This window comes from Urocampus carinirostris, chromosome 8 (assembly GCF_059441175.1).
Source record: "Urocampus carinirostris isolate Australia breed hairy pipefish chromosome 8, RoL_Ucar_1.0, whole genome shotgun sequence".
Taxonomy (NCBI): Eukaryota; Metazoa; Chordata; class Actinopteri; order Syngnathiformes; family Syngnathidae; genus Urocampus; species Urocampus carinirostris.
The window spans coordinates 38190506-38210351 of record NC_142356.1 but is presented as its reverse complement, the minus strand read 5'-3'; the positions used below and the strand labels follow the sequence as shown (position 1 = coordinate 38210351).

Genomic DNA, 19846 nt, shown 5'->3' with positions numbered 1-19846 from the left:
TATGCATATTCTCCCCGCACCTGTGTGGTTTTGCTCTGGGCACTCCACTTTCCTCCCACGGACCAAAAACATGCATGTCAGGTTGATTGGCCAGTCTAAATTGTCCCTAGTGTTTTGTGCTAGAGATTACATCAATTGCCGCATGGCAGTCACCGCACCGGGTGAAACACATACATTGTAACACCTAGGTGTGAATGAGCATGTGGGTGGTTGTATGTCTCAGTGTGCCCTGCAACTAGCTGGCAACCAGTTCAGGTTGTCCCCTGCCCACTGCCTGGTGATGGCTGGGATGGGCTCCAGCGACCCTAGCAAGAATAAGGGGCGCAGAAAATTGATGGATGGATGGATAATCCACTTTTATCCTCTGCCACGCGCCTCTATCAGTCCTCCACAAACTAGGGGGCGCTCCAAATGTATCAGGGTCAATGTTGAAGAAAAATAAATTCCCTGTTTTGGGTGACTAGAATACAGTTTTCCAGTGGATCAACAACGCGCACGCTTTATCTAACGCATGCCAGGTACTTCGGTGTTTATATTGAACACATAGAACATTTATTTCAGAATATGAAAGGATTGAATACAATTGAATCCACCAGACGGTCAGCGATTCTTAGTAGCTACTATGCTAGCTCATACGTTTTACCGTATGGCTGTTATATTATAAGTCACATTTCGCACGTTCTAAAAACGTCTACACTCGTTGACAGTTATCTTTGTGTCCTTGAGCAAGACAACTAAACGTTGACTGTTGCTGCCAGTGGGCCGCCGAATTGAACATTCAATTTGATGAAGTCGGAGACTGTTCTGTTGGTACATAGAGCATAGAAGTTTGGTTAATTAAAGGGTAAGTGAACCTTCATTGTGGTGCAAAACAAACATGTCTCCTTGCAAACCCGAGATGTTCAATGTCCCATCAACTCCACTTTTCAGGATACACGCACCTACATGAAGGAGGATTCGACATAAGAATGGATCCAGATGACTGCGACAACGCCTCTCAGTTTGAGCAGAGGGATTTTAATACAATATGCTCAAGGGAAAGCCGAATCACGGGAGTTCACGTACATAACAGATTGCATAATCTTGCCGGGGATCTCGATGGCGGGCCTCTGCCCAAGGTAATTGACTCGGAGTTGAGAAGAAAATTGGGTGAGCTTCGAAAGATAGAAGAGCAGGTATTACACAAAAAAACTTGCCTGCTGAAGATGAAACAGCAGCAAACAGCCAATACTAAAATTGGAACTCTTAAGGACAGGGTGACTGCAATTTTGCAGCAACAACAGTCGTGTAGCCTGTCCAAGGTGAGAAATACAATATGTTATATCTAGTCAGTTTTTACTGTATTAGACTGTGTTTTGGTTAAGATATATTAATACCTGATTTTTTTCCCTGATCATAGGGCAGGATAAATCAGTTGTCTCCTGAAAGTGAAGAACGTAGCCAAAGCCAAGAGATTCCGGAATACCATCCTTTGAAGTTCCGAATCCAAACATTACTCAAATACAGGTTCTCTGGCCCCAGTAGAGACAGGCTAAACTACAAGGTTAGTGCATTGCTCTCATAAAAGCACTGGTCTCCAACAATGTCTGTACCACGGACTGGTTTAATGTACGACAACGTCCTTATGTCCCCCCCCAAAAATAATCACATCAATAATGAAAACAATAAACATTGATAATCTTAATGATAACAATGTTAATGAAATCAATAATAATAAGTGGAAATCTACCTATTACTGGGTTTGTACGGGTTCTTGAAACCCTTGGAAATGCTTGAATTTTGACATTGTGTTTCCAGGGTTTGAAAAGTGCTAGAACTTTTGGGTTAAGTGCTTGTAAATGTTTGAAATTGTGGCCATCTTTTTTTGCAATTTTGACTCAATAGACCACACATTAAATTAAAAATAAATTGTCTGCTTAGAATCAACGCTGACACACCAGCTCTGGTAGTTTCGCTTTGGCATTGCGTTTCTGTTTCCCTCGTGATTAACGGCAGCTCTCATTAGTTTGTATGTCGTGTGAAGTTTTATCAACCTCCTGCCCCCTTCATTCCTAACGCCTCAGAGGACAGGTATAAAGTTAAATGGCTCGGAAACGTAAAATGCAAACAATGGCTAAAATGTGGAAAGAAATCCTCGCACAGCATGGTGCATGGTAAAAACTAAATAGATCTAACTCTTCACAATTGGCAGAATCAGCTCCTTTCATTCGTATGAAAGGTTATTCATAGAGATGAATATCTCTACTATGATTTTTTTTTTTTTTCTAACCATTTCCTATATTTTACACCTAAACAGCGCACTATGAAATGATGACAAATGTGTATTGGAAAAATGATTACATATCTATTATGGACATTAATCATGGACTATGTAAAAAACTAAGGTAGCGTTTCCCAGTGGTAAATTATAATGGGAATAACTTCGTCCAACTGAAAATATAAACCACATATTAGTCATTTTTACCCTACACATACTGTACATGGTGTGTTTAATAGGAAAGATGAAGCGGTAGGGAATATAAGCATTTGCTTGTGACTACCCCTTTTTCGAACATGTAATATTATTTTGTTGTTATTGTTTTTGTTCTGTTTTTATTTATAAGTTTTCATTCATTCATTCATTCGAATATTGTGAAAGATTTAACTCGGGAATATCTACACACGTATTGTTCACATCTTTCTAACAATTTACAGTATTTTCCGCACTATAAGGCACACCTAAAAGTCTTAATTTTTTTCAAAAGCTGACCATGCGCCTTATAATACAGTGCGTCTTATATATGGCTCAATGGTGTGTCGCAAAGTCTTGCAACTAATGCAACAGCCGCCGACTAGATTTTCCCCCGAACGTGAAGTAGTCCGTGGTGTATGATGGGATTTATATACTTGCGTTTCATTGGTCTATCATCATTTGAATCGATCACTATTGGCTAAAGTTATTCGGAGGTAAAGGGGGCGGATCCTTTTTATCATTTACAGGCTCGGATAGGCTAAAGAGGCAAAACAAACCCTGCAATTGGCCGAAAAAGATGTGTCAATCATCAGTTGAATCGATCACTATTGGGTAAAGTTATTCGGAGGTAAAGGGGGCGGTTCGTTTTTATCATTTACGGGCTTGCATAGGCTAAAGGGACAAAACAAAGCCGACAATTGGCTGAAAAAGATGAATGTGAATAGCAAGTTTGGTTGGTTGTGTACGGCATAGAGAAAGCATGTTTTACTATTCTGTACTACTATTCTGTATTACTACACTCACGGGTATAAGAGGACCATGGTTGCACATTATTATTGAACACAACGACTTCGGTGAGCTACTCCGGCTATTTATTTTCCCAGTATCGTGTTTCAGAGTGATATCGATGTTTCTGTAATGGGTCTTCTTTCAAATTAAACTCAATTCCAAGTGTTTATTGTCATATGCATAGTAAAGTTGCGAGCGAAAAAGAAAATGGAAACCAAGGAATGGTTGGCATTTCTTGAATCCCAAGACTTTTACCTTCCGAATGATATTTGGAACAATGCATTTGAGTGACATCATACGGACACAGCATCCGCACGTGTCTACGACACGTATTTGCTTCTTTGCAAGCTTTGGGAATGTTAAGGGGGTAATAAGTTTGACTGAACTATCTGACTGTTTTGTCGACGTTCCCATTGTAGCGCCTTATAATCCGGTGCGCCTTATCTATGGAAGATATAGGACCAAAAACTATTTTTTGGGGGTGCGCCCTATAACCCGGTGCGCCTTATAGTGCGGAAAATATGGTACTCAAGATCTAAAAATCATTTGTGTTGGTCAATGCACATGTAAGATTAAAAATGTCACATGTAATTCACGGATATATTTGTGGACTTGAAAAACACGTGACGATTGCAGACATAATTAAGGGCTTGAAAAACGTGTGTTAATCACTGATATATTTTGAGATCTCAAAATACATGATTCACACCTGATTTCTTCTTTTAATTGTACTATAAAAATTGGAAAATTCACTTTAATAGTCCGTTCAAAGTGCTTGAATATGTCCATTACAAAGGTGTATGATCCCATCATCTGCAGTATTTGGGCATCCTCATAACATGCAACAAAATCCCATGATGTGGGTAACTCTTTTCACAGCCGCAGATTGTGGTTGCCTTCGTAACATTTAACACAAAATGTCACTTCAAGCCAAGAACCAGTAATCAAAAATACAAACTCGGGACACTCCTGGCGTTCAAATAGGAGATGCTTAAAAGTCACAGAAGATCGCATACAAGTCGTATATTTTTGTGAAATGTGCTGCCTTTATGACTTTTACAAAAACATCGTATTTCACCCCAAAAAATCTGAAGTGAGCATTAAGCTCTGCAGTGTGAACAGCAGCCTCATTGTGTCCTCAGCTACATGTGCTGCTTTATATCACACATAGGTCGCACAACACAACCGGATGCGCCGCACAACTTGAAAAGCGTTCATGTTCGCGTTATGGTCATGAAAATACCGTTATAAATCTGTTCAACTTATGAAATATTTCTCTATCTCTTTTGATTCTTTCTAGGTCCCTAATCATGAAATAGCCACACCCTCTGTTACACCACTTATTACACCAACTGCTACATCACCTGCTGCAACATCTCTTTCCAGTCAATGTCCACCGGAGCAAAACAACAATGTGTCCAGTAAAGGCTTTGAGCGCTTTCTTGCTTTACTCAACAAGGGGGTTGACTTGGACCTTCTGAACAGGATTGTCAATGATGACAGTGAAGATGTTCATTTAGAAGACAATAGTTTTAAAAGCCAGCAATCTGTTATAAGGGTCGAATCAGACCTACCTACTTTTAGTGGGAGTTTTCAAAGCAATAGTAGACTCCAAAAAATCCAAACTACAGAAGTTAGTGGGGGGTACGCTGAAATTTTCTCAAGTGAGATGGTTCTCAGCGAGAGCCAAACAATGTCTGCTGATGATAAGAACGAAACTGACAAACAAAACCACCCTCCAATTTTCAGTAGTGTGTCAAAGTCACCCCCAAGAGTGGAGGAAACCAAGAAAGAAGAAAGTGAAACATCAAAGAACAATCGGCAAAGTGAACATCTTTCGTACATTCTAAAAACTCTGGGCCTGAGCCTGAAGGTAGAGGACATCAGGGAGCTAACAAACAGGACTAGAGAGAGGCTGTATGGAAAAAGTCAGGAAAAACAACCTGAGACTCCCATCACAATGCAGAAGATTCCGGTGCTAACTGGATGCTGCAAACGTAAAAGGAAACTCTCATCTTCCTCCTCCTCCTCCTCCTCCCGCTCCTCTCCTTACTCCTCTTCCTCTTCATCGTCAGGCTCTCAGTATCGGGATCTTTATATGAAATTGCGGCGTGCGTGCAGTAGTTCAAGCAAGAGCAAAAAAATACCGTCACAAAGGCAAAGTAACAAACAAACACTGAGAATTAAAAAGTCACCTTCTCGTCTGTGTTCCAATAAGACACGAGTAAAGCAAGAGAATTCAAGCAAGAGCAGAGAAAAACTGATGAATGAAAGGCAAAGTAACAGACGGACACAGAGAAAAGAAATTTCACCTTTGCGTCAAAGCCACGATGACACACGGGTTAAGGAAGCTAAATCAAGCCGAAAATTCACAGCAAGTAAAAAGTCACCTTCTCGTCTGTGTCCCAATAAGACACGAGTAGAGCAAGAGAAATCAAGCAAGAGCAGAGAAAAACTGATGAATGAAAGGCAAAGTAACAGACGGACACAGAGAAAAGAAATTTCACCTTTGTGTCAAAGCCACGATGACACACAGGTAAAGGAAGCTAAATCAAGCCGAGAACTCACAGCAACATGGACTGCTCCGGCCACAAACGAAAATCCTCAAGTCCTGTCTGAAATTCACCACGCTCATTCCAGTTATCATCCTGCTGCGTTAAATTGGCCAAATTACAGTTGGCCTCATTATTATAACTATGATTCCAGCTACAACAATGGCAACAATTATTGGGCAGCAGGCCCAAGTGCCAGTTCAACACCAGATAATTCCATTAATCTTATAGAGCGTCAACAATCCAGATACAATATTCCCTTAGTAAAACTACATGACTACTCTAGTGATTATAATTTCGAGGCAAATCCAGTCAAGTCTACAAGAAAACATGTGAATGAAAGACAAAGCACAAGGTGCCTAGTACAGTTGACGCAGCTGCAACAACCAAAACCAAATAAAGAGACCAAGAAAAAGATTGATGACAAACCAACCGAAGAGAATGTTGACGCAAAGAAACAAAAGGCAGACAAGGAATTTAGGGAAGACCTGAGAAAAAAGGTAAATCTTAAGTTTTTCAAACATTTTATAAAGTGCTAGTAAATGCTTGGAAGTTTTTCCATGTTTTTCAAGAAGTCTGTTTTAAAATGACACAGACACTGCAGTGTGGTGGCTTTGCTTTGCCATTGCATTTCTTCTTCCCTCGTGTTTAACGGCAATTGACATTACCATAAATTCCGGACTATAGAGCGCACCTGATTATAAGCCGCACCCATCACATTTTAAGAAGAAAACCCATTTTGTCCATACCCAAGCCGCACCTGTATGTAAGCAAGTCGCATGCGCCCACATAAAATAAACATAAATTTAATCCAAGCCAAACTTCAAGTCCTGCGATTAATACTAAATGTCCTTCATTGAAGCACACAGTCTATAAATCACAGCCGCCAAAATGAACGCAAATTGATATAGGTACTTAAAATTTGTTGCAGACCTGTAGATTCTGGGTGTCCGTTGATAGTAATCCAAGGAAAAAAAGTGTATATTTCCAAAGGTAAGGGTGGGAAAAATATATATCCATTATTGTCCGCCGTGTCCACAAAAACTCACCTTTACCGGTCCCTACTTTCCCATCAGCCTGTGTTTGCTCCGCCCCTCTTAATTTACTCGTGCCGAATAAGTGTCTCAAATAAATACATTACAAAAATATACAGTTGCAAATACATATTACACATATTTACAAAGAAAGACGGTACATCGAGAGAGTTTTCAAAGCTTTAATAATAATAGTAGAACTTTCATCCTAAACCGTGCCTTTGGGAGGTAGCCTCACGCTACTAACAAGACGCTCGCATACCTGCAAATTAGTCTGTTAAGGAAATTAATGTTGAAATTGTTAGAATCATGGCAGACCATCCGCTTCTTCCTCCTTGGTAATGAAGTCTAAGTTGTCTTTCTTAATGTCGGGAAGAAACTTAATCATGATGACGTCGTTCCACGCTCCCTTAATTCGATACACCCCAGCAATATGCCCGTTTGCTTTTAACATAGATGCTGCGTCATAAGCTTTATTTTGTGCAATTTGCATGATGAGAGTATGTTTACGCTCATAAGTTGTGACGTTCCTCGGCACATATAAACCACCGGTTTAAATGTTACCTTTCATACTCGATCGTTAAAAATGTTACACAAATTGGCCGCATCTCTGAATAAGCCGCAGGGTTGAAAATTCGGGGGAAAAGTAGCGGCTTATAGTCCGGAATTTAGGGTAGTTTTTACGGCATTGTCCTATGAGGTAATGGTTTGTTTTTTTCTATTTTTGTTTTAGATCAAGAATTTCAAACTCAGTTTAGCTTTGTGACTGATTTCAAAATTTCTGTTTGAGGCAGGTCTTCTCCGAATTTTTGGCTTTGTTTGTTAGTATTGTGCTTCATTATTAAGCCTTTATTGCTAACCTACCCTACATATTATAATCACAGACGACTCTTTTCTAAACACAATTGTTCACAAACGATGAAGAATTTTGTTTTTTTGCATTGAATGTGGTAACTGATTTATATTAACAGTTGAGTGAATGTAGTTTTACACCTGAACAAACTCACCACGCCATACAAACTCAACAGAGAGCGAGTTTATTTTTAAAATCATACTCAGAAATTTATGGCGGGCTGGAATAAATTATCCAGTGGGCGGGATCTGTTTGACATGTATGTCCTAGATATTTGAGATTTAGTTCATTTTTTAGAAGGAAGCTTTTAAATTAAGCTCTAAAAGATAAACACCAATCGCACCAATCTAACGAGAACTTGATAGACATGTTTTTCTCGTATTAAAATGAAGTTAAAATTTAGGATTTATTTTGAAAAAAAATACATGCAAATAATTGACAACTGCAGCATAATCTGTTTTCAATATCTGTTATCAGCTTCCTTGAACCCTAATAACTACAATTATTGGCCCTGTACAAATGATGTTGGTCTACCACAGATCATTAGTAGATGTGTTTTAGCATTTATAATTTGTGGAGATCTACTGTATGTAACCCCCACCCCCTTCAAAGAACAAAGCAAATAGTTATAGGCTGCCAACCACTAAAGCAGGAGTTATGCAGTCCGCCGTCATTTTCTTGCAGCACATCACAGTGAGCACAATAGCTGAGATAAGCTGTTCACCAAAAGTATGTACCCTTGCTTTCAACCAAATACCAATGCCACAAATACACAATATTTCCTGCAATCAAGTATATAGAAAAAAGACCCTTTATATTCCAAATACAGCATGCATTAAATTAATAATTGTAGTTTATTGTGAAACAGACATAACAGGGTGGCTGGTATTGATATTCGTGAGTTATATCTAAAACTGGCCTTATACTCTTATCAGTACTGACACATCTATTTTTACTTTAAATTATGATCACGGACCAACTTTGATGTTGTGTTTAGCTGAACGCAATTGGCATTTATTAATTGCATTTGATAGGAATGCCATCTGAAGTCCCTTGATAGAACAAATGTCGATAACTATAATATTATTTCTTTTGGTGTGTTCTTTTATGTTTTCATTTTATTTGTTATTTATCTATTTCCAGCTTGAAGCATTCAACCAGAAGTCAAAGAACAAGCGTCTAATCACATGCCCCCAGCCCCCATCCTAACACACAGGTAAACATGTATCGTTCTGGATTTCTAATGTTGATATGAGATGTGTCTGAAAAGTTTCAGGACTGGTAAAAGGTCTATTTCAAATCAAACCCTGGAAATAGAGCAAGGCTCAGGAACATATGACTCGCGAGACAGGTGTTGCTCTTTTCTTGAGTACGTCTGGCCCAGAGATAAATTTAACTTGTTTTACCCTTTTATGCCTTGGAATGCAACAATGTGTTTCTTCCACTTGTGCAGGCGTCTCCAACCTTCTTGAAGCTGAGAGCCATTTTCATACCAATTAGCGCAAACTGCACCCAGTTTGATATGCATTTCTAAAATATCAACTTATCATGTTATTACTATGTGGTTCACTGGTCCCTTAACCACCAGGGTCATCAGTGCACCACTTCCTGTGGAGTGTTTTGGGCAAGTACAGCCTGGCGGTGCCCATCCCTCTCCAGAACGTTTCTTTGGGGTTTGCAGAATAGCCTCCTGATCTGACTCCGATACAGCACCCTCGAAAAGTGTCATCCCGCTCTGCAGCGAGGAGCCAGATCTCAGTATTAACGGGCAGCGGTGTGTGCCACTACTGATACTGGCGGTGACGTCTGTCCCTTACAATGCTTAATTTGAGCTGAGAGGAAGACAAAAATAACAAAAAAATTATACCAATTTTATAATCAAACATTAGCGGGTGCACATTATACACGAGTGTGACTTCTGCACGAATAGATACAGTCGCTGCTGTCTGGAGAGGATTTGATTTTGTCCTAAAGTATATTGTGTGGATCTTATTAAAAAAATCATCTACATATTTAACTTTAATAGCTCCTTAAATCCAAAAGGTTCCCAACCCCTGATATAGAGGGGGTTTTTTTTCTAGGTTTTTTTTTTGAGGGGGGGGATGTTAAGAAAAATAAATAACAATTAACATTTTAAACTAAAATCCTTTTGGTATTTATTTTGCTTGAGACTTGAATATATAATGCCACTTTTTTAGGCTTGAATTCAGAAATAAAGGTGATTTTTTTTTTCTAAAGCTGCTATACAGAGCTGAGGGTCATTGGTGTACTTTAATTTGTGGGTTTGGGATTTGACACATATCTTTGGGACAGCAGTCCTGAAGCGTAACGGATTTCTTGATATGCATTAATTATATATTTAAAGGTATTTAAAATATACAATTAAGTCCTGATTTTTTTAACTGAACAAACGAAATATATCAATGATACTTATTTTCATCCCCTCTCAAAAAATAACACTCTTTTTAAATGTTCTTATTTGTGTGCAGATATCAGACATTTGACTGAACCCTCCACCACCTTTTGGATGAACTGTAATTGTGACATTTTTAATTGATACATTTCCTTTTTTTTCCTTTTTTCTTTTTGCTTTCCAAGTGTTTGTGTGTATCTTTTAACAAAAATACATTTTCATACTTTACCGTAAACATGTTTTCACATCAAATCACAACAGTGTTCAATAAGTACCGGTAATCAGAATAAAGGAACATTTTTGGACCAAATTCACCCTGCTTGTGTGTCTTGCTTAAATGTGTCCATACCTTCGAAAATGCAAACAATAAATCTTGACAGGCTGAAAAATTACGTGGTACATATCAAATAGCACTGGGCTTGACTAGATATAGAAGGGGCAATAGAAAGCACCGTATTTTCTGAACTATAATCACATTTGTCATTCATGCCACTGATGGTCTCGTTCAGGGGTGGCAAACTCATTTTAACTCGGGCGTCACATGGTAGAAAAAAATAACCCACGGTGGCCGGACTTTAGATCTAAACAAAAACAGCTTCAGCGATTTTGGGAGTGGTGCTTAGCTTTGGTGGCATAAAGCAGACGTATGGAAAACTGGGGCTCTTTTTGTCTTTTTGCGCTTCCCTCAGCATCATCTTGCGGGCTGGATTCAATGGCCGCATGTTTGACACTGATGGTTTAGTGGTAAAATGTTGGCTCTCTTCCTATCAAAGCACTCTTACTCACCATTATCCAGTAGGAACCAGCTAAGACCGTAGAGTCTCACATAGTCACCTTGAGGCCGCATCAACCCCCCTGTGTGAGTTGGTGACCAAGACAGTTTAAAACTAGTCCGTAAATTTGATAAGGCAGACTTCTGCGTCATGCTGAAGGAAGCTCCGCCATCGTTCCGGCATCCAGTAAATATTTAAAAGAGGATTTGGTGTCTCCTGGTTCTTATTTCTAGTATAGCAAGCATCTAAGATAGAAGAACCGTTCAGGCGATCCTTTCTGCACATTATAGTGCAAAAAATCCAGATTATGTTATTTTCACCAATAGACTCTGATGTTAACTTGTAGTGCGTGCTAGCAGAAAGTGTACAGTACGAGTGGAAAGATTCAAGGGTGTACAAAGCAGACCCTGGTTATAGCTATTATTGATAAAAAAAAATCTGGTAAGGGAAAAACAAAAATGTGTCCAACTCATAAGAACAAGTGTGGTTTACATGTATTATTAATAAAAAATATGGCATGTATCAAAGTTCATCTTTCTCTTCTCCTTGGCAGTAGCATGCTGCTCTCTGGCTGTTCATGTAGGGTCTGCACCCCAGAGTCCACACTGTGTTGAACAATGTGTCAGCCACCGTTTCACATGCTGATAAAAGAAAAAGACAACACGTGTAGTTAGTGTCAGTCATTGCAGCAGAGTTATGAACAGTAGCTGAAAAAACTGCAATACTGTGTCAGGCTGTATGCCTTTGAGCAGTGTCACTCGGATGCAACAAAACTTGGTCTGGTGTGCCAGAATGACTGTATTTTCCGGACTATAAGGCGCACTTAAAAACTCAAAATTGGTCAGAAATTTGAGAGCGTGCCTCATAACCCGTTGCGCCTTATTGACCCTTCGCACACAATGTCATGTTGCCTTCCTTGGCAGAATGAGAGCCATGACATACTGCAAGTAGCACCCTGGCAGACAGCACATAAATAGGCATTTGTGTTGAAACAAATACCAATACCGTGACAGAAGAATATAACCACAACTTCATATAAGGGTGATTTATTGCTCTGCTAACCAGCAAGGATCTAAGCCCGATTTGTCATTCTATGGTATCCATTTTGATGAAGACAGAAAACGGTGATATTCAAAGTGACTCGCAGCCCTCAAATTAATCCAGGATTCGCAGCAAAAGCGCATTTTAACTTGAAATTTAGACCTTTTCAGTTGCGTGCCGTGTTTAGCGCTCTTTCTTTTCTGTTTTGCGTGTGTCTGCGCCGCGCCCCACAGAGGAGAGCTCCGCGTTTTAACGCAGCCAACGAAACACCCGCGCTCAATAAATGAACGAATCATGACGGCTCCTCGAGCGAAAAGATCCCATTCGTTTCAGCCAGCGTGGACAGACAAATGAGACTTTGTGCAAAAAATGATTGTGCTGTTTTGTGCATTATGCCTCGAGAGCGTTGTACCTCGCACAGCAAGTGTTAAACGTCATTACAAAACAAAACAGGAACATGAATTCTAGGATGAGTCTGACAAGACCCTGAAAACCTTTGTCACCGCTAAAAACAACACTATCATATTGCTCACTGCATAGCAGAGCACAGAAAACCATTTACTGATGGCGAATATTTTTAAGAAGCGTGTGTGTGCGTGTATGCGTGTGTGCGCGTGTTTGTGCGTGTGTGTGCGTTTGTGTGCGCATGTGTGCGCGCGTGCCTTCCGCTTCGCTGCTGTTATTTCAAGTTTTGGATATTTTCTGCAACAAGATATTATTGATGAATGGTATGGTAGCTGTCAATAGCACTTGTTTTTTGATTGTAGTTCATTGTTAATGAAGAATGGTTGATTCTGGTTAATTCTTGTAGCAAAAAGTTTAAGTCATGGATGGCTACAGGCCTTTCCACTTGTTATTCACATTCATTCTTTAGTTGATTGATGAACAAGAATAGTGGAAGATAAATTGGTCAGTTATACCAGTGTTTTTCAACCAGTGTGATGCTCGATTTTGCCCAGTTTTATCTTTTCAAAAAATCAGTCCATTATTCACTATTATTGCAATCTTCAGACGAGGCACTGTAATAGTCATCCATATCAGTAGCTGGCAGTAGATTTTTATATACTTTTTATGTACTAATTATCTGCTCTTAAAGTAGCACAGTACATGTAATAACTTAATTTGTTTAACAAAGCGGTTTAAGATTGCACTGTAAAAACTCAAACATAAAGCGCATTATTCTGTTTTATTTGTAAGTATTATTTTCTTTTTATATACTAATTATCTGCTTATGAGGTAGTACAGTGAAATATTTGACATAACTTCATTTTCAAACATTTTCGACGGACGGTGTGCCTCTGAACTTTTGTAGAAATAAAAGTGTACCTTGGTTCAAAATGGGTTGAAAACTACTGAGTTATACGATTAAAATCTCTATCCATGTTGTATATTTGGACTGGTGTAAAATGACAGTTCTATTGGATATTAAAAAAATGTTGTGCGAGTCATGATTTCTTTTACTTAAACCAGACATAAATGCTTGAATTTTCACCCATCCTAAAACAGTCAAAAGAGCAAAGCTGATCTGCCTCACTTGGACCGTCTCCATATGTTCTAAGTCAAGGGTCTTCAATGTGGTGCCTCGGGGTACCATTGTTTCCCCCTGACAACAGCTAAGGGCCCTGCGGACCTGCTTTGAAAATTGCTCGCCAATGCTGGTTCAATGTAATTTTCTAGTAAAGTTTAAGTAATTGATTTGAGTCTATTTAACTCTACGTCCATTAATTAATCTGGTAACAACATAGTAACACATAGTCAATCTGGGTGCTCTTTGCATTAATTACTAACAAAAAGTACCTCTCAGTTACCCTTGTTCTACACCAGGGGCGATATTAGCTTGAGAGCTTTCGGAGTGCCTTATCTCTCTCCCTTTACTCCAACAACCACCACATACAAGCATTTTTCAGTTATTAAAAAAATAATTCAGTCATTTAAAAAAGTAATAAAATTATTAAATAAAAAAGCTTGGAATCAAAAGGACTAAACCAGTTCAAGGCAGTGGAATATCATTTTGTTTTTCTAGAATCTTTCGTCGAGCATTAGTCATCATATTTAAGCCTTTCCTTTCCTTTATTAATGTAAGGGTTTTAAAAATGCTTATGTCGAATTTGGGGGTGGTTGAGCACCCCCAAAACGGGCAGGTTATGCCCATGTTCTACGCACACACAAAATGGGTAAAAAATAAAATTAAAATAAAAGGAAGAAGGGGTTATTTTTTCATCCGTAACAAATAGTATTTTTTTTAGAATAAGGTGGCAGAAATATAATATTTTCGTGAGAGTTAAGCTACCATTTTTCAACAAAACGGCAGATCAAATATTATATTATCCATTTTCTGAACCACGTATTGCCGATTCATTAAAGTCTGGATCTGGGGATCTCCAGAATTAGGGTCGTCTGGGTGAGGTTGGGTTGCTTCAGGTTTTTGACAAGAAAAGTGTGGTCAAAATATTCTGCTGCTTACAAAAACTCAAATATCCCATCTCAAATTGTATACTAGTTGGCTGTTAGCCAAAGGTCTTCAACCTTTTTTAAGCTGAGAGCTACTTTTGTGACTAGTTAGCACAAAGGGCACGCACCCACTTTGCTATAATATTCTAAAAAAGCAACTAAGCTCTCTGGTTTGATAAAACGCTAAAAGGTAGCTTGATATTTAGCTAGAAATGTAAACAGGTAAAACACTGAAAGGGAGCTGGTTAGCTAGCTAAAAAGGTAAAAAGCCAACTAAATAGCCAGATAGAAAGCTTTAAAAAGTTATATACAGTAGATAGACAGAAACAAGGCAGAAATTTAGCTTGTTGACTAGCAAAAGAGGTGAAATGTTAGCCAGAAAGCATGCAAAAAATGTAAAAAGCTAGCTAGATAGATTGCTAAATAATTGAAACGGTAGGACAATAGCTAGCGAAAAGAAACTGCTTTTTTTGTTCATTCGCTTTATAACATCCATACGTTGAAATTTAGTTTGTTGTATTTCCCGTAACATGAATCAATAAAAATACGAATGAATTAGATTCTTTAATACATGACTAGACTCTCGTTCTAATCTGTTAAATAACTGCTTAAACATAATTATTGATACTTGCATATATATTTTTTGTCTATTAAGCCCATGAAATGAGTTTTTAAAATTTCTAAAATAACAACTTATCATGTTATTACTATTGTTATTATTAAAAATAGGGCCCCCCAAAAATTTAAAAGCTAGCTAGATAGCTTGCTAAATAGTTGAAAAGGTAGGACAATAGCCAGCTAAAATAAACTGCACATTTGTTGTTCATTCGCTGTATAAAACCCATAAGTTAAAATTCAGTTTGTTGTATTTTCCATATTATAAATCAATAAAAATATGAAAAAATAACATTGTTTAATACAGGAATAGATTCTCATGCTATTCTCTTAATTAAGTGCCTAAAAATAATTATTAATACCTGAATAGATTTTCTTTTGCCTATTTTCTTTTTTTTTTCTAAAATAAATTATGTTATTACTATGTTGTTACTATGTTATTAACAGGTTACATATTTTTAAAAAATGGTTTAGTTAAATGAGTCAACCACTAAAAATATCATTTTACAAGAAAATCAAAATGAGCTATTTTCAGAACTGCAGACACCTCAAATGTCCTCAGGGGGCACCACATTGGAGACCCCTGCTATCAGCCTTAATCTTATATTATACCTATTGAGGTCCCTTATTTTGTCTAAAGGTGTTTGACAACTGTAATGTCATATCGGGAAAGGAATTCCTGAGAAAATACCGACCTTCTACCTTAGACACAAAACCGAGGCTCTTCTTCAGGTCGGTGCAGATGCTGTGGAGGCACCAGCGGAACTTGGAGTCGCAGCGATATTTGTTCGAACCACAAGTGTCATAACACATATCCAGCTGATTGCAACACTTGGTCATGGCTGGGATCCCCATATCCATCTGAAGTACGCACAAAAAGAGTCCAGCTTCATTCAATACAGTAGTTTGGAGGATTTCCTGGATGCATTTTGTTGCCAAGTTTAAAGCGGGGGTCTCAAACTCAACTGAAGCTACGATCCGAGTGAGATTGGGCCAAATGGGGCAATGAAACCATTCCCGTGGTCTTAATGGAACAGTGTTTTATATTTGTCCACTAGATGTTGCTTTCATTTTTAGTGCAACCAAAAATGAGTCCAAGAAAGACAACAAACTACTAAGACTGAAAGTGAGCAGCTTTTACTCCAAAATCGACAAAAAGAAGGGGGAAAAATATATATGAAATGATCTGAATTTATATAACGCTTTTCAAGTCAATGACTTCCCAAAGAGTTTTACAAAGTGCTCCACATTTCCCAATAGCGGCCTTGTATTGTAGCCATGTAAGACGCTTACCTGCTTATTGGGGGTATTAGGGGTTCAGTGTCTTACCCAAGGACACTTTCACATGTAACACGGACGAGCCGGGATTCGAACCGGGATCCCTTGATCCCAAGACGAGCGCTCTACCTCCTGATATATATATATAAAGTGCGGTCTATCAAGTCAGACTGCCAGTAAACACGGCAATAGAAATGATTGCAAGCATTTTCAAACCATTCACCTAAATATCAAGCATTTTGCTGACCTTGAAAACACAACAGAATTTACAAGGATTTCAAGCACCCGTACGAACCCTGAATAATAAAAACAGAAAAACTTATCATGACACTAACACAAAAGTGTACAATATGGTCTAACTTGAATTTTTGTCCAGGTTTCTTGAAATGTTATGATGTTCGTACCCCTTCTGGAACAGGAAGGCCAAAGAAGTAAGAACTGCAGCCATCCGGTTCAGGCATCTGGTATCCGGCACGTGGAAGTGGAGCGGCACCTGTGAGAAGTCAACAAGGAAGTGAACTACAAATGTTTCTTTAGCATAAATTGTACACTCTAAAAACACAATACTCTGCCCTTAGTCAACTATCTATCTATCTATCTATCTATCTATCTATCTATCTATCTATCTATCTATCTATCTATCTATCTATCTATCTATCTATCTATCTATCTATCTATCTATCTATCTATCTATCTATCTATCTATCTATCTATCTATCTATCTATCCATCTATCCATCTATCCATCTATCCATCTATCTACCTTGGTCATATCCCTCAAGAGGGGTGACCGACAGCAAGACAAATACATACAAAAACAAAGAAAATGAAAAAGGGAAAAAGGAGCAAAAAACACACACATACATTTTTGGGCCATGGTTTGGCCCAAACACCCAAACAAGTTAAGCACCTTGGCACCCCAAGTTGGTCATGTTTTCGTCCCTCCAGGAAACACAGGAAAGCGGCCATGTCACTTGGGTAAAGTGACACAACACACTCTTCTGTTCAACAGCAGGGCCCGACAGCTTTCACTGGTTTACCCCCGCCACATCATAGAGGTGCTCTGCCCATCCCTTAGAACACGTCTAAACATCCCACTATCCTTTCACAACACCTCTCCACTCATTCCTATCACCAACAAGCGCTCGAGCTTCCATTATATTTAGACCTCTTTCCTGCAGTGGACTCATAACACCATCCATCCACGTCAATCGCGGCCTTCCTCTTGGTCTCCTTTCATTTACTTCTGCAGTCAAATATTAAGCATATTAATTCGCCTTTTCTGATCCGTCTCAGGTGTCAGCCATTTCGGCACTCGTTTTTTTATAAGAGGGACACTGGATTTCAACATGAGTGCTACAAAGCACAAGGAAGAAAATAAATGTTATTGGGGACAAACACATTGATAAATGAGATATTACCACACACACAACCTACTTACTATCGGACGAGGCCACAGTCCACTTTTGACCCTCAATGATGATCATAACGACATACATAGATAATACAAACGAAGTGACAGTAAAGAAAAAGTTTAGTACTTGGTACAGTGAATTATTTTAATTAAAGGTTTTATTTGTTAGAACTACAAAACAGATTGAAATAATACATAAACTTTAGATTTCACTTAAAACTGTTTACAGAAGGGATGAAGCTCCCACACCTATGTTAACGGATTTGATATATTGTTTTACCGTATCTGCATCGGTATTGGCAGAGTCCGTCTCGACCACCCATGAACTCCAGGACTGAGTCAAAGTAGCCGCTAGCAGCTTCGAAACCGCCTCTCAGAGAGTTCAGGCCCCATTCGGTGAGATCTTCATCATTGCCGTCGGATACTGGAGGTGACGCTGTTGTTACTATTTCTCCAGCTTCTTGAGAGGCGGCAGAGCAGATGAACAGCAGCAAGAGTGGAGCAACGAGGGCCCGGCGGGTCATCCTGCAGCAGAGAGTTTAGCACACAAACACTACAAAATCACAGCCTGACAACTGAAACAGTGTGACTTGAACTTTGAGCATGTAGACGTCATCAGGACAACCACTCATGCAGAAGAACAAAGTCCGAGCTCTGTCTTGCAGGACTTGTCATCACTTTTGGTGATTAATGGCACACGCTTATTTTCAGTGTTGGGCACGTTACTTGGAAAATAGTCATGAGTAATAGTTACTCAACACAAAAAGTAACTGAGTTTGTAACTGAATTTCTCTATTGTAAAAGTAAATGGTTACCTGTCACGGTTGCCATGCTGGCCAATTGGCCCCGCCCGTGTAGCGCCAGCTGCGGCTCATTGACAGATTGGCTTCCCGTCTTTTTAAGCTCAGTGCTCTCATTTTTCCTTTGTCAGTCCGTCAATGGACCTCTGCCCTACAAGACGTGGGTTTTGACCCGGTCCTGTTCCCTGTTGGCATTTCCTGTCCGGTATTGTTCCGTTTTAATTTTGTCCTGTTTAATATCGGTTTCCAGTTTCTTTCCCGTCCATTTTTGTCCTGTTTACTACGCTATTGGTGTGTAAGTGTGTGTATGAGTGTGTGTGAATGGGTAAGTGTGGAGCACATTGTCAAGCGCTTTGGGAAGTCTTCATTGACTTGAAAAGCGCTCTATAAATGCAGACCATTTACCATTTATTATTCTCTCCAGTTTTTGTTCCCATCTAGTTTGTCCTGTTTTATTCAGATATCCTGTTTCTTTATCAATCCTGTCTGTCCCGTCCTGTACGGTATTGACCCCATCTGTCCGATGTCTACTTGGGCTATTGGTATCGATCTCGTCGGCCTCTGGCTTCCTATCATTTCACGCCAGACTGTTGCCTAATGTGCATGACTCCCCATTTCCCGTAAAATAAAAGTCTTGTGTGAGAAACGTCACGTGTTTGGGTCATCATCCTGTTGTAGTTCATGACATTACCGGGGAAAGTAACTTTAAAACTAAGTTGTTGTGTGTTTTTCTGAGTAAGGTGACGTCTTTGACCAGAGTTTATTTGTGGAGATGGCAATTCCGACTGTTTTTAGAAAACCGGCTGAAAAGAGTTCTTTCGCGTCCCAAACGGCTCTCCGGGGTGTTTTTGTTGTTTTGATCATTATATTACCAGTTATTAGGTAACACGATGCATAGAATGACGTAAAAAGTGTGTGGGGGGAGAGACAATAAAAAATACAATAACAAAAGGAAAAAGAGAGATAAAAGACGAAAAAGAATCAACTTTACACAAACACTGAAAATCACAAAAATATCAATATATCAAGTATTTATAAATCTCCCAACAAAACGATAAATTACAACATTTTTATGCTTTAAATATTTAAAGTCAACAACACAGAATCTTCAAATACACATTGACCAATCACAGGACAAAAAAGGCTTCTCTGAGGGAACCAGCTGTTGATTTGTGGGAAGCAAGCCCCCTTTGTTCACTTCCAAGAGCCTGCTCCTAGAGACCTTTCATTCACAAGTCGGATGCTTGTCAAATATACACCTGACATTTTCCGCGAATCAGCCTTCAATCCTTTCGGCCTTTTCTTTCGGCCCTTAAGTTAATACTATATTAGTGTGAGGAGGGTAACGAGGACAGCGGAGAAAATAATCGGGACTACACTTC

General features: G+C 39.0%; 2 protein-coding genes across 4 annotated transcripts; one reads left to right on the top strand and one right to left on the bottom strand.

The window, feature by feature from the left end:
• Positions 1-402: 402 nt before the first annotated feature.
• LOC148361824 (uncharacterized) lies at positions 403-10403 on the top strand. 3 transcript variants are annotated; one of them, XM_088342616.1, is made up of 7 exons: positions 403-518; positions 731-844; positions 931-1301; positions 1400-1543; positions 4542-6293; positions 8824-8896; positions 10170-10403. In XM_088342616.1, exons 3-6 carry the CDS (start codon positions 969-971, stop codon positions 8887-8889), a joined length of 2295 nt encoding a protein of 764 aa, XP_088198742.1. In that variant the 5' UTR covers positions 403-518; positions 731-844; positions 931-968; the 3' UTR covers positions 8890-8896; positions 10170-10403. The 3 variants fall into 3 exon arrangements, with proteins under 3 accessions (XP_088198742.1, XP_088198744.1, XP_088198745.1); XM_088342618.1 differs by having other exon boundaries at positions 418-518; positions 708-844; XM_088342619.1 differs by having other exon boundaries at positions 454-518; positions 759-844.
• A 945-nt stretch (positions 10404-11348) lies between these two features.
• On the bottom strand, positions 11349-18261 carry LOC148361823 (group XIIB secretory phospholipase A2-like protein). Its single transcript, XM_088342620.1, has 4 exons — positions 17945-18261; positions 16656-16744; positions 15669-15834; positions 11349-11507 (listed from the first exon to the last, which is right to left on the bottom strand). Exons 1-4 carry the CDS (start codon positions 18186-18188, stop codon positions 11389-11391), a joined length of 618 nt encoding a protein of 205 aa, XP_088198746.1. The 5' UTR covers positions 18189-18261; the 3' UTR covers positions 11349-11388.
• Positions 18262-19846: the final 1585 nt, after the last annotated feature.